The 12,835-nt window shown below is 33.3% G+C and overlaps 1 protein-coding gene across 1 annotated transcript; it reads right to left on the minus strand.

Moving 5' to 3' along the window:
• Positions 1–4,879: 4,879 nt before the first annotated feature.
• LOC150029971 (E3 ubiquitin-protein ligase UPL6-like) lies at positions 4,880–12,604 on the minus strand. The gene is made up of 19 exons (XM_090310208.1): positions 12,461–12,604; positions 12,247–12,365; positions 11,844–12,145; positions 11,622–11,718; positions 11,275–11,418; positions 11,071–11,154; positions 10,897–10,983; positions 10,640–10,780; positions 10,323–10,448; positions 10,012–10,110; positions 9,610–9,677; positions 9,101–9,167; positions 8,784–8,954; positions 8,609–8,698; positions 7,601–7,681; positions 7,239–7,312; positions 7,070–7,141; positions 6,579–6,668; positions 4,880–5,545 (listed from the first exon to the last, which is right to left on the minus strand). The coding sequence occupies exons 1-19, from the start codon at positions 12,489–12,491 to the stop codon at positions 5,479–5,481; spliced, it is 2,010 nt and encodes a 669-aa protein (XP_090166334.1). The 5' UTR covers positions 12,492–12,604; the 3' UTR covers positions 4,880–5,478.
• Positions 12,605–12,835: the final 231 nt, after the last annotated feature.

The following is a 12,835-nucleotide window of genomic DNA, read 5'->3' on the forward strand; positions in this document are numbered from 1 at the left end:
ACTATAGGACACGAGACTTTAGGGCATCAACCGCAACACCAACCGGTCATGCTAAATTGTAAATATGTCCGGATTCATGAACGTCAGGTTCATTGTTGCGTATATTTCAATTACTCGTATATGAATATAATATAATCTATAAAATAAAGTAGACAACTCTTCCAGTATACATTTTTCATACGAGACAACATATATGATATAAATATACTCCATACTATTCTTTTTATCAGTCTCAATATGATAACGATGGCAACGTAGATCTTTAAAACTAAGTAGATTTCTTTTTTATTGACTAGAGAACAATTCATTGTCAATTATAAATTTTGTTCATCTAGGCAAAATAATATTTACTTTTCCAAATCCTTCAATCAAGTTTGCAAAACCTGATATTGTATTGACTTTTGTTTCCAAGTTTGGAAAAATATTTTCTACTTGTAAGTATTGTATGTGTAGTTGTACTGTTTGCCAAACATAGTTATTCTTTACTTATTTTTTAGTCACTCAACATATGAAAATGATCCAAGTTTCTTCATTAAAAGAAAATAATTATAATAAGAAAAACAACATTTAGAATATACAAAGTTAACATCTACTTAGAGGGAAAAAAACATGGAGATGAAAAAAAAAAACATTAAATCAAGATATTTTCAAAGTAAATGGAAACAGTTGATGTTCCATCAATTCTACTATTTTCTCTTCAGGAGATTCAAAGAACTTCACCACATCCAAATTTGTCATATGGGATGGGTCAAATATGTCATTATCCTGGTATGCAAAAGTATCTTCCATATTTTTTTATCTTTTTCCTTCAGGGATGCTTGATAGAGATCAACTAGTGTTTTGACGTACGATAGGTACGTGACCAATGCCCAGTCATTCCGCATAGTAAGCATTTATTTTCAACACTTTTTGAACTCTTATCTTGTGGGTTTATTTTATTTATTTATTTTTTTTTTGCGATCATCATTTTATGTGGTTCTTTTAGAATTTGAAAGATTCAATCACCAACCTCTGCCATAGTCATGACCTCGATCTTGACCATGATTGTTAACATTCACAACATTCACTTCAGGGAATGGTGTTGTTCCAGTTGGTTGAGATTCATGATTTTTCATCAATAGTTCGTCACTATTTTCATTCAACCATGAGAAGACATTAGATTAGTGTAGAATACTTTCAAAATATTTCTCTTGATATTGCTATTGCAGGAGCATATCCGAAATGTAGAAAAATGTCTTCTCTAACATATTGATTTAAAATTTTGGAGCCTCAACTGCATCTATTTACAACAAGCTTTAGGAAGAAAAATTGTTTTCTGATGATCACATTTTTAGGGCATCCAGGTGTATTTTGACATCAAACACTAATGACAAATAATTATTACCATTAATATCAAATACTACAAACTCTAATTTTATAATACTTTTCATAGTAACACTATTACAAAATATTATATTTATATTAAAAATTTAATAGATATTAAATATGCAAAATAACGTTAAATCTATTAATTATAACAAAGAGGGAAAAACTGACATACCTTTAAGACCTACCTTTAACGAGTAAAATGATAGGAGCCCGTGCTGATAACGTGTTGTGAACTTGAGAAGTACTAAGGTTGGCAACGGGGTCGGGAGGGGGCGAGGGAGGGTTCCCTGTCCCCGTCCCCGATGGGGGATTTTATCCCCATCCCTGCCATTCAAGGCGGGGATGGGGAAGGGGACGGGAATTCCCCATCGGGGAAACGGGTCCTCGTGGGGACCCATTCACCATTTTCCCTTTTATTTCCCTATGGGGACCTTTTTTAAATATATATATATATCTTTGGTTTGGGCTTGGACACTTTAGTTTGGCTTAGATTGGGCTAAATTTAAAAAGTTAAATACCTAATATATATATAGAGAGAGAGAAAATATTTGAAAATCTAATTATATATATAGAAAAAAATATTTAAAAATCTAATCGAGGCAAGATCGGGGTCGAGGACGAGGCGGGGACACCCTCTCCATCCCCGCCCCGTCCTCAGTTCAGGGACCCTAAAGAGGTCCCCAGTTTGACCCCATCCCCCGGTAGCGGGGAATTTTGCCGACCCTAAGAAGTACAACGAGAACACGGATTTGGGAAAATATAATATAATAATAATATATAATAAAATAAATAAAGCATAGTATATAATAAAATAAATAAAATAGAAAAATTATATAAATAGAAAATATGGAGATTTAAAATTCTCTAAAAACTCTCCAATCCTTTCTTTACTTTTCTCACCAATGTGTAAATTATCAAGATCCACCAAATGCCACTACAATTTGGAAATAGGAGGTGGAATGAAGTGGACACTAAGGATGAGTATCCATAAGGCACTTAGATTTCATGTAGAATGGTAGTGATGGAAGAATTGCACATGCTCTTTTAGGACACTAATCATGGGTATTAATGGGCATCTATATTATTATAATATTTATAATATATATAATTTTATTACATGTAAAAAAAATAAAATTTAAAGTTAATAATAAGTTCGTGACGGTTCGGATTGGTCTTGGTTATTTTAGGTGAACTCATTAACTAATCCAACCCATAAAATTTTCATTTATGAAAATTCTTGTAGTGTGATGAAAAATCTTAACAATCTCGATCTGTTTGGTAACCATTTTGTTTTTTGTTTTTGTTTTTTAGAATTTCACTACTTCCACCTCCAAATTTCTTCCTTTGTTTTCTACTTTTCACCAATGATTTAAAAAGTCAAGCCAAATTTTGAGAACTAAAAATGTAGATTTCAAAAAGTTGTTTTTGTTTTTAAAATTTGGCTAAGAATTCAACCATTATATTAAAGAAAGATGCATATCATTGTAAGAAATGTGAATGAAATAGGCTTAATTTTTAAAAACAAAAACAAAAAACCAAATCGTTACCAAATAGGGCTAAACTTTTTATTATGTGACTATCAGACTTAAACATATTCAACAATATTTTTTAAAATTAATATACCAACTGAGTCTAAAATTGGATGTTTACGTCTATTAGAACCCTAAACCAATAAGAGCCAAGGTAAACGTTAAACGATAAAGGCTTAAGAGAAATGAGACCAAGTCATTTTGTGTCAACCTACCTAAAATTTAAGAAAAATATCCATTTATACTTCTATATTTTTTAAATTATATCAATTAAAATCTTAAATTTATAATTGTCTCAATTTAAACTATCAACTCCTTAGACGTGTTAATTTATATCATTCATTATATTTTGTTTGAATAAACAACATGTGAGAATTATAATTTTATCCATCAAAACCTTGAATTTTCACAAGCAAATCAATATAGGCTATAAGTTAAGATTTCCTTTTGAAATCATCCATCTAGTTAATCTGACAATTAGAGAAGTCTACATGTGCATGGACAATTTCCAAAAGTAATCTTAATAAAAGAGCTTAAATCGATTTATCTATGACAATTTAGAAGGTTAATTGATACACTTATTAAAGTTAAATGTAAGAGTATAAATCAAACTATTTCCTAAACATTAATACCCTTTTGATTTTAAATTTTTAGTTTTTGAAAATTTTAGTCTATAAACACCTCTTTTACCTTTCAATTTCTTGCTTTGTTATCTATTCTATACACATGTTCTTAAACATCAACCTAAAATTTGAAACTTAAAAAAATTGTTTTTATTTTAAAATTTGGCTAAAAATTATATTCCCATGGTTAAGAAATATGCAAACCACTTAGGGAAAAAAGAAAAAAAGAAAAAAAGAAAGAGAATAATTAAACTTAATTTTCAAAAACTAAAAAAAAAATATTACGATCCTAAAAATTTGTTTCCTAAATATAATAGGCTCAGACACATAATTGTAGGTCAGAATACCCGGTGATAACCGAACCTAAACATAAAATTCCCTTAACTTTCGAGTTAATGTCCAATTGATGAGCAGTAAGCCACGAATTAGAAATTTAAGAATTTGTTAAGTAGTTTTTAAACTTCAAATTTCAATATACATCATATATTATACAAAAATTTAAAAATCCAGAAACTGAACTTGCTGCTTAACTTTTATATATAGTTTAAATGACTTAAATAGTATTTTGATTTTTATATTTTTGGTTTTAGTTCATTTTGATCTCTCTATCTTCAAAAGGTTCGTTTTGATCTTCATACTTTCAACTTTAATTCGTTTTGATCCCTCTACTTTTAGAATATTCATATTGGTCCTACTTTTAATTTTGGCTCATTTTGGTCATTCGAACTTTAAAAAAATTACTATTTTGATCCTTTAAAAATAAAAATAAATGGACTAGAAGTGATAATTTTTTTAAAGTATAAAGATAAAAAAGAACCAACATTTAAAATACAAAAACCAAAATGAACTAAAGTTAACATTTTAAAAGTATTGAGACCAAAATGAACCAATATTATTGTATAGATAAATCAACATGTAGATAAAATTATAGGGAGCAAAGTAGTATATAAACCTTTATATCAACCTAATATTATTTTAGACATATCAAATGTTAATCCAGACATAACAATAGACAAAACAGTAATTACCATCTTAGGGGATGATTTAATCTCCCCCACAATCATCGGTTAGAAAGAAGAAAACCAAGTGGCAATTCATATGGTCGAAAAGGTAACACAGTCTTGATTCCTTTCCAATTCGAGTAGTAGAAGAAGCTTGTTCATGATTAAGGAATTATAATTCAAAAAGACAGAAAACATCAAGGTTAGATGAGAACGGTTAAAGTAATCTGAAGCCTTAATTACAAAAGGTTTTCCTCCTTAATTTGACATTCTCATTGTCTAGAACAACATGGAATCATACCTTGAAGAGTAAGGAGGGGGAAAAAGGGAAGAAGAAACCATAAGATAAAAAAAGAACTATAAGCAAGCATCAAGTTTCTCTTGTTTCTAATATTGCAAGAATGTACAAGTAGTAATCTGCATTCATTTGAGGCTTTCCTCAATCATATTGAATCACCGGTACTTTATTTGTCCGCACGATAGAGGACAAAAATATACATGCCATATGCATAAAATTTTAAGTTATATTCATTATGTACACCCATCTCAGTCATTGTATTCATAAAATTTCTAATAAAACCCTAAACCCTACTCTCTATCAAACTGGACATAGCAAACAACCCTACCATTTTTGTACAACCTTATTTCATCAACACACCTGGCTTGGCAGACCCAATCTCTGGCTGAATCATTTTCCTTTTTTTTTCCCCTTCTTTTTACGCACTTTTCAACCAATTGCGCGGGCCAGAAAAGGGTTTCAAGAGTCCAATCTATGCTCAATCTATTCCCTCCTCTGTACTTATAATATTTGCATTTGAATGCGGTGCCCCCTTTGCAGGTTATCTGGTCCTCCAACTTGCTCCACATAAAGCTTACATCTTTTCCTTGTAATAAGATCCGACCAATGCAAAGGATGAAGCAGGAGTAGAAGGAATATTTGAGCAGATACGACGTACATTAGCTTAGATCAAAACCCGCATCTGCATTTATGGCATAAAGCAATTTGCTTGCCAGCTGCTCCTTGCTGCATTTTTCACAAAATCAGAGAGTACGTGAAAACTTATCCAAGTTTTTGTTCTTTTTGATAAGAAACAGATATGTATGTGTTAGTTTATTCACAAATCAATAGAGTTAATAAAATTTAAGCAAGTTAAGCTACCAAGTTGGTTTTAGTTTCACATAAGAACGTTAAATAATTAATTAAATGAAAACCTCTTGGGAGTTGCTGTTGTATGGCCAAGTAAAAAAGATGGGAAGCATAACACCCAGCCCTAGTACAGGGAGAGGCTTAGAACAGGCTTGGGACATGTTTGAGAATGATTTTGATGGTTAAAATTAGTTTGTCACATTCAAAAGGACAATCTAAAATGTTTTTAATCATTCAAAATCAATTTAATGTTTGGTTTTATACTTGAACACGATTTTCATACCATCAAATTTAATTTTGAATGATTACAACGTGTTTCTAAGAGTGATTTTGAATATGACAAGTGAATTTAATCATTTTCAAATCCCTTCCAAACATTCCCAGACTGTCCCAAAGATACTCTCCACTGACTGATAATCTAAGATAAAATAAATATGAAAGAAATTTTTGTCAATTTAGGGTGTGTTTGGAATGCATTTTCAAGTGTTTAATTTAAAAAATAAGTTATTTTAGAAAACATTGGAGTATTTGGCAACCACTCAAAATAGCTTTGGAAGAGTATTTTCAACAATTTATGTCAAAAGTGTTTAAATAAAAATGAGTTTTTTGAAAAAACAAGACAATCCAAACACGAGTCCTTAATGTATAAGCACACTAGGCCACAACTTCTAAATTCTTAACAAGTTGCATTTTCACCGTGCTTCCAGCATCTCTTTTTATAGTGTTTCTTCTTTTCTTTCTTTTTTTTTTTTTTTTTTTTTGAGATAGTGATAACTAATCTCCTTTTATAGTGTTGTTTCCTAATATCTGATCAGTTGCATCATAAAAACATATGGAAGAACTTCTCAATCAAAGGATGACAATTTCAGTTTAACAAGAAACACAAGAAATGCTATTTATATTTACGCACCTTCTATAGGGTGGAAGCTTCAAGAGATTCATACAAGTAGCCGATGTAGGTAAGCGATCAAGAGCTTCTTCATTTGCATTACCAGCAGCCCTGGAACAGAAATAAGAAACTAGTGTCAAATGAATAACTCATCCATCTAGATCAAAGAAATAAAAATCTGAATACAACTGTCCTTGTAGGCCAAGATACTTGTGCCCATGGGTGTTAAATTGGATATTAAACAGCAATGTTTTTATGTCCAATGCACACTCATTTATGTGCCTGAATACAGTTTCGGGCTTCAGGAATCCCTCATAAAGTCCTCATGACATGACAATGTACCGTATATCACACTCATTTACATTTTCACATGATTTTTTCTTGCAGCGTAGTTTAAGCTCAAGGAGGAACGGACTTATCCCCTTTTTGGGGAAACCAAAACAGAAAATATTAATAGTGATGATACAGCTTTTACCCAGAAAAGGAAGGAAAATGAACAAATCACTGATTACCTTTGTATGCAAAAACACGGCTCAAGATATTTAAAGCCAAGAAGCGGTCCTCGAGAGCAACCAGTTACAAACCTGATGAAAAACCACAATCCAAATCTTATATAGTTCAGTTTTTCTTTAAGCCAACTAGAAAGAAGTAACCAACAGCTAGTGTAATGAAATTACTCACTTCAGAAATTTCTTTTGGTTTTCCACTGAGAAACTTTTGATAACTTCCCAAAACATCTCAATGACATAATGCTCCTGAAAGCATGAAATAAAAACTCAGAAGCCCGAAGTTTCCACACGTGAGATCCTCCAACATCATCTACAATTATGATATTTAATTGACTTGACATCATAATTTAGATTGCATAACTATAATATATCTTATATTCGATATCCTAAATCAAGAATTATTCTACCTCCAAAGCAAGGTTAATCCTACTAATCTTCTTGCAAGATTTCACAATTTCAAATTTTCTCGAAGAACAAATACGCGGAAAAGAAAGAAGAAATACATATGCAGAAAAAAGGGTTAATAGAACTTACTTTATGATAACCACTTGAATAAGTGGTATGTGTCCGTAGATCATCAACATCCAAGCTGTCCAGTGAACCTGATATCAAAAGCTGAAAAGAAATAGACCAGTCAATTAGCCATTGGCCCATGATATGACCTAAATTAGGGTTTCTTTTTATGTTTTCCATATTTTTTCCCATCATAATGGATTTCTTCTGGCACATCTTTTGCCCTCACAAGGGCTTTAGTTGTCACCAGTAAGAGTCCACGTAGGGCTAAAAATAATCTAGTTTGCTCTGTATATTTTTCAGATTTTAATGATTGGTAAAATTATGCCTTCACACTTTTTTTAATCATGAGCCTTACACCTCTTTGGGAATGATCAACTTGAATCTTAAGGAATGGACTGGTTTCCTTATCCTGAACCTGAATCTTCAATCATCAAGGCAACCCACATCTATCCCTTCCCCTGGAACTGATTCCAAATTGGTTTATGGGGTTTTTGATAGTCGCAAGTGATCAGAAGTCACGTGATTGAACCTTCAGGTGAACTCAATAGGGAAGACCCTGATGTCTCTAGGGTCTAGGCTTGGGTGGGTGCGGTGGTGCCCAGATCACCAGATTATCAAAAGAAAAGGTCATGTGTCCTCCTAATCATCATAGGTTCTTGCTTCAATTCATTAAGGGTTTCACATCACATAAAAATTAAAGCTCAACAACACTATCGAAACTACTCTAACCCCCCTACCACACACTAAGAAGAATATGACCTATGAAGAATAAAAATCCAAATCTTGGTGCTTGACCCAGAAGTTACTTTGTATGGTCTAGGGAAAGAAAACATTCCTCTAATAAGTTCCTCTTATTAACTTATTTTCAAAAGAGTATAATTAAAACTAGCATGAAGCAAGATTCAAGATTCAAGACACACGAGGCAGTTGATGTGCGATGATAAACAAGTCACCAAGAGATGATATAACAGCAAAACAACCTTTTCATGCAAACCATGTAAACTAAACTCAGTGAGTCAATGATACCTGGAACTCATCCTCATTGAACATATCAATCCATTCTTTCTGTATGAGCTGCTGAAACCCTCTCAAGAAATGAGAACTTTGCTGCCGTATCTGAGGATGACATTTTTTTCCCATCAAAATTAGAGTAGGGAGAGCACTTTGGATAAACCAAGGACAATCTATGCTATGGCAATACCTGAAAGTTCAAACGATGATTGGCAACAAGATGAATGAATGTGATGACATTTTCACTGGTGACACGACGGTTTTTTCCTCCAGGGAGTAGCTCTTCTTCTGTTTGCTCTCCATACTCATTGTTTATAATAACAAAATATAGCTCCAGTTCGGAAATGTCACCTTCAAAATGCTGTCCAGAAAAATCAAATGGGAAGACCCCAGAATTTAAGATAAGGAGTGAGAAAAAGATTCTACCAGGATACTATATTGATCTTGATCATTGATCAAGGGAGGGAAATGTGGTATCAGCAAAAAGTGATACCAGAGGATACACACCTTTAAGAAAATAAGGTGGCGATACAATTCAGGATCCAAGGATGGCAAGTCATTCAGATAGTTGTACCTGTTGTGATAAGCATTGGAAAAATTCAACGTTTGGTTAAAGATTAACAATTCCCTACACGGAATATAATTCATCGACATACCATGTAACCATGCAACGTTAAAATCTCATCAATTATATGAAAGCAATGTACAAATCGGATGATGAAATCAAGTGCAGACTTTACTCGAGTATGGAGAAAAAAAAAAAGGTATGGAGTAACTCTGTAAGTGCAGATCTAGAAAGTGAATGTAGCATCAAACTCCCAAATTCCACAATTGGAAGTTAGCAACTGACAACCTTACTAGTGGGCAGTTCACCCAGAATAAAATGTAAGATTTCTGGAACCCTAAACATGTCTAGTAACTTGCAACTAGTCAATGTTACGGGCATCAATACTACGATTAGTGGATTAATGCATAAAATACAAAACAGTAGGGCAGTAAATCCTTTAAAACCTTACTTCTGTTTTAACTTGCTCAAGAAGAATGTTGCAAAAGGTATATCAACAAGAATTCCTTCAAACATGGCCTACAGGAAGAAGGGTAAAACAGCATCCTGTCAAAAATCGCTTAATGTGATAGATATCTCCAAGCATGACTGCTTGAGAACTAAAGAAAAATTAAGAATGTGAGGCATCGGAAAACCATTGAACTGGGCAACAACTTCTATAATAGAAAAACATGCAGAACTTAGGAACACAGCAGATTTCAAATTACTACATTTTATTTATATTTTTTTTTTCTTTTTCTTTTTCTTTTTTTTTTTTTAATTTATATTTTTATACTCTTATGTCAGGTAATAATAAATGTTTCAACATTCAACCAAAGTAAACTGTATGTATGATTGGGTGTTATCGACATACCTTTGCCAAAAGAACTCCAAGGAAGTGAAAAAATTGGAGATGTTGCTCGTGTATCATTCCCGAACCAGGATTGGGGTAGAGCAAATGATCAGCTGTTTCCTGGATTACCAAGCAGAAAATTGCTTTAAATTAGAAGAGCTGAACAATACGTACCCACATATTACTGAAATTTTAAGAAATAGACTTCAAACCATCAATTTTCTTTGAAAAGTGATTTCAAACAACTATGGCAATTTCATCGTGATTCACATTGTGCAACAATACCACGAGATTAACAAAGCCATGCTAATAATAAAGAATGTCATAATAACCTTAAATAAACCATACTGCACATCAAAGGCTGCCCGTGTAATGTTCTCCATGAAATCTTTGAAAATGCCACCACCATCAATTCCTGCCTCCTCAACTCCAAATTCATTAACAAAGGACACACGTATCTGCATGCAGAAAAATGAAGCAATTGAACCAACACAAACAAGAAAAAACTAATAAACAATTACAACGCTACAACTATAAGATGCAGAAGAGGGAGGGGGGAAAGGGTCAGTTTTTCATGAGGCCAAGGAGAAAGAGAGAAAAAGTAAGGTAACAATTTAGTTTTTCATAAATCATGGAAGTCTGAAATTACCGATCCTCGAAGATCATCTTCAGACAATGCACTCATTTGACTAAAAGCATCTTCCAATATATGATTCCGTCGAATTCTAAACCGGTTTCTGGCAAAAACCGCATGAGATCCATTCCTCTGCCTAGCTGCTGCTAGTTGTGACTGCGAAATGGGTTATAGGGAAAGTAACCATAAATAAAAATACCTTATGTATTTCTATAACTCACAGTCACTCGAGAAATATTGTGGATAAAAAAACCAAAGAACAACTTGCTTACAGTGAAAATCTTAACCCTGCTTGTAAATGGTACTAAAAAAGGAGCTCGCTTAAGAATATCATTTGCTCTGGTATTTTCTATCACTGCCTACAAAGAATTAAGGCCAAGTAAATAATTAGAATAAGGATCAGATAGCAAGTCTTCAAAACCAAAATATTCATTGAGAACAATTACCTGAGAAATGAAATAATCATTTACGGCGTCAGCATGGAAGTCACTGGGGGGTGTAAACTGTCGTCTATTGTTCCAGTCTTGCAACTACAATGAGACAATTTAATCTTAGTAGACCAACAGAACGAGGCAGATAATTACACACAAGCCTTTCTCAAGAAGCGTCAAAAAGCTAAGTGCAGGAAGAAAAAACTTTTCCCGTTATACCTGTGACAGGAGCTCTGAGGCAACAATTGTAACCCTGTATTGAATGAATTCAACGGTGTGCCTCTTAGTTACATGGGCACTAGTAGCATGTTTTGCAGAATTACTAGGAGCTGTAGGACTCACCCATAAAAGCTGCCATAGGGCCTGCAGAAAGTAGAATAAATGGCAACATTACAGATATGACTTTAAGTAGACCCTTCTAATTCTTTTTCAAAAAATCTAAAGCAGAAAGTTTTTTTTAATCCAGAAATGGGAGGGAAAGGGCTATAAACATCTGTGTTGAGAAAGTTTCTACTGAGCATAGCATTGCAGCACTGTAATTACAGGTGGCTTTCAAAAGAACTTACCTGTCTTAAAATAATAATCAGGCATCTGATATCCTTTAATGATAGTGGCTTCTCCTGCTCATAAAACTCCTCATTGTCAATTATTGTCAACATGTGCCTGATCCATAATAAAAGAAGTAATCAGGACATGTCTAACCTCACAACGTACCATATGTAACATCAGATCAGGAATTAAAACGAAGTTCAAAAGTAGATAAATAAGAATAAAGAAGGTAATCTTACTTGTACACGGGACAGAAAACAGCCAAAGGTAAGAGCCAACCAGGTGCATCTCCTGATAAATATGCCAACTTCTCTGAAAAGGATGACCATTTTTGGTTCTCATGGCACTTCTTTATAAAAATCCAAAGTACTGGAACTAACTCCGTTCTGTATGCTAGAACAGTCATAATTTGCTCCAGAGGTAGGGTATTGAAAGTGACATGCAGAAAAGCACAGGCTGTACCAACAGCTTTGACCTCATTATCATCAGGACCATCATAAGGGCCACTAACTCGTGAAATCTGTCCAAATAAAGCATTTGCCTGGGAAGCACAAACGAATTCAAAATTGTTGAAAGAAATAGAGATGTTTTGATTAATTAAAATGTTGCTGTCAATGACAACAAGACCAGAAGATAGAATACCAACTGCAGGAGAAATCGTGGATCAATAGCATCACATATCTGCTTTTCAACATCTTTATTCAATGCTAACTCTATTTCTTGATCAGACACAACCACATCGTCATCACCCAATGCAGCACCTATTGACCGCATACATATACAAAAAGTCATTGGCCACTTATACGGAAAGTATAATGAATTAGATAAATTTCATGAGATGGTGGTGAGTACATACTCTCTTTCATATCTCTAAGAGGTGATTTCATCGACGGAAGTAATTCCAACAAGAATGTCGTGACGGAAGCCAGATCTACTGCCTATCCACAACAAATGACATAAAAATGGGCGAAAAAATATAATTCAATTACCACAGATCCTTAGAGTGTGCTGGATTTAAGTAACCAATAATTGTTCTCACTACAATCTATAAAGAATACCTTTTTGCATAAATTATATTAAAAAAAAAGTTGAAGTACATGCATATTCTGTTTCTCTTTATTGAGAAAATATGACCTCTAGACCCTCAGTAACACCATTATATCCAAACACCAAGGTACACAAACCTATAGGAGGATGACACATGCAACTTTGTCAATTGGGTACAGAGGGA

Source organism: Benincasa hispida, unplaced genomic scaffold (genome assembly GCF_027475165.1).
Source record: "Benincasa hispida cultivar pf3 unplaced genomic scaffold, pf3_genome.v1.1 HicScf739, whole genome shotgun sequence".
NCBI classification, from domain to species: Eukaryota; Viridiplantae; Streptophyta; class Magnoliopsida; order Cucurbitales; family Cucurbitaceae; genus Benincasa; species Benincasa hispida.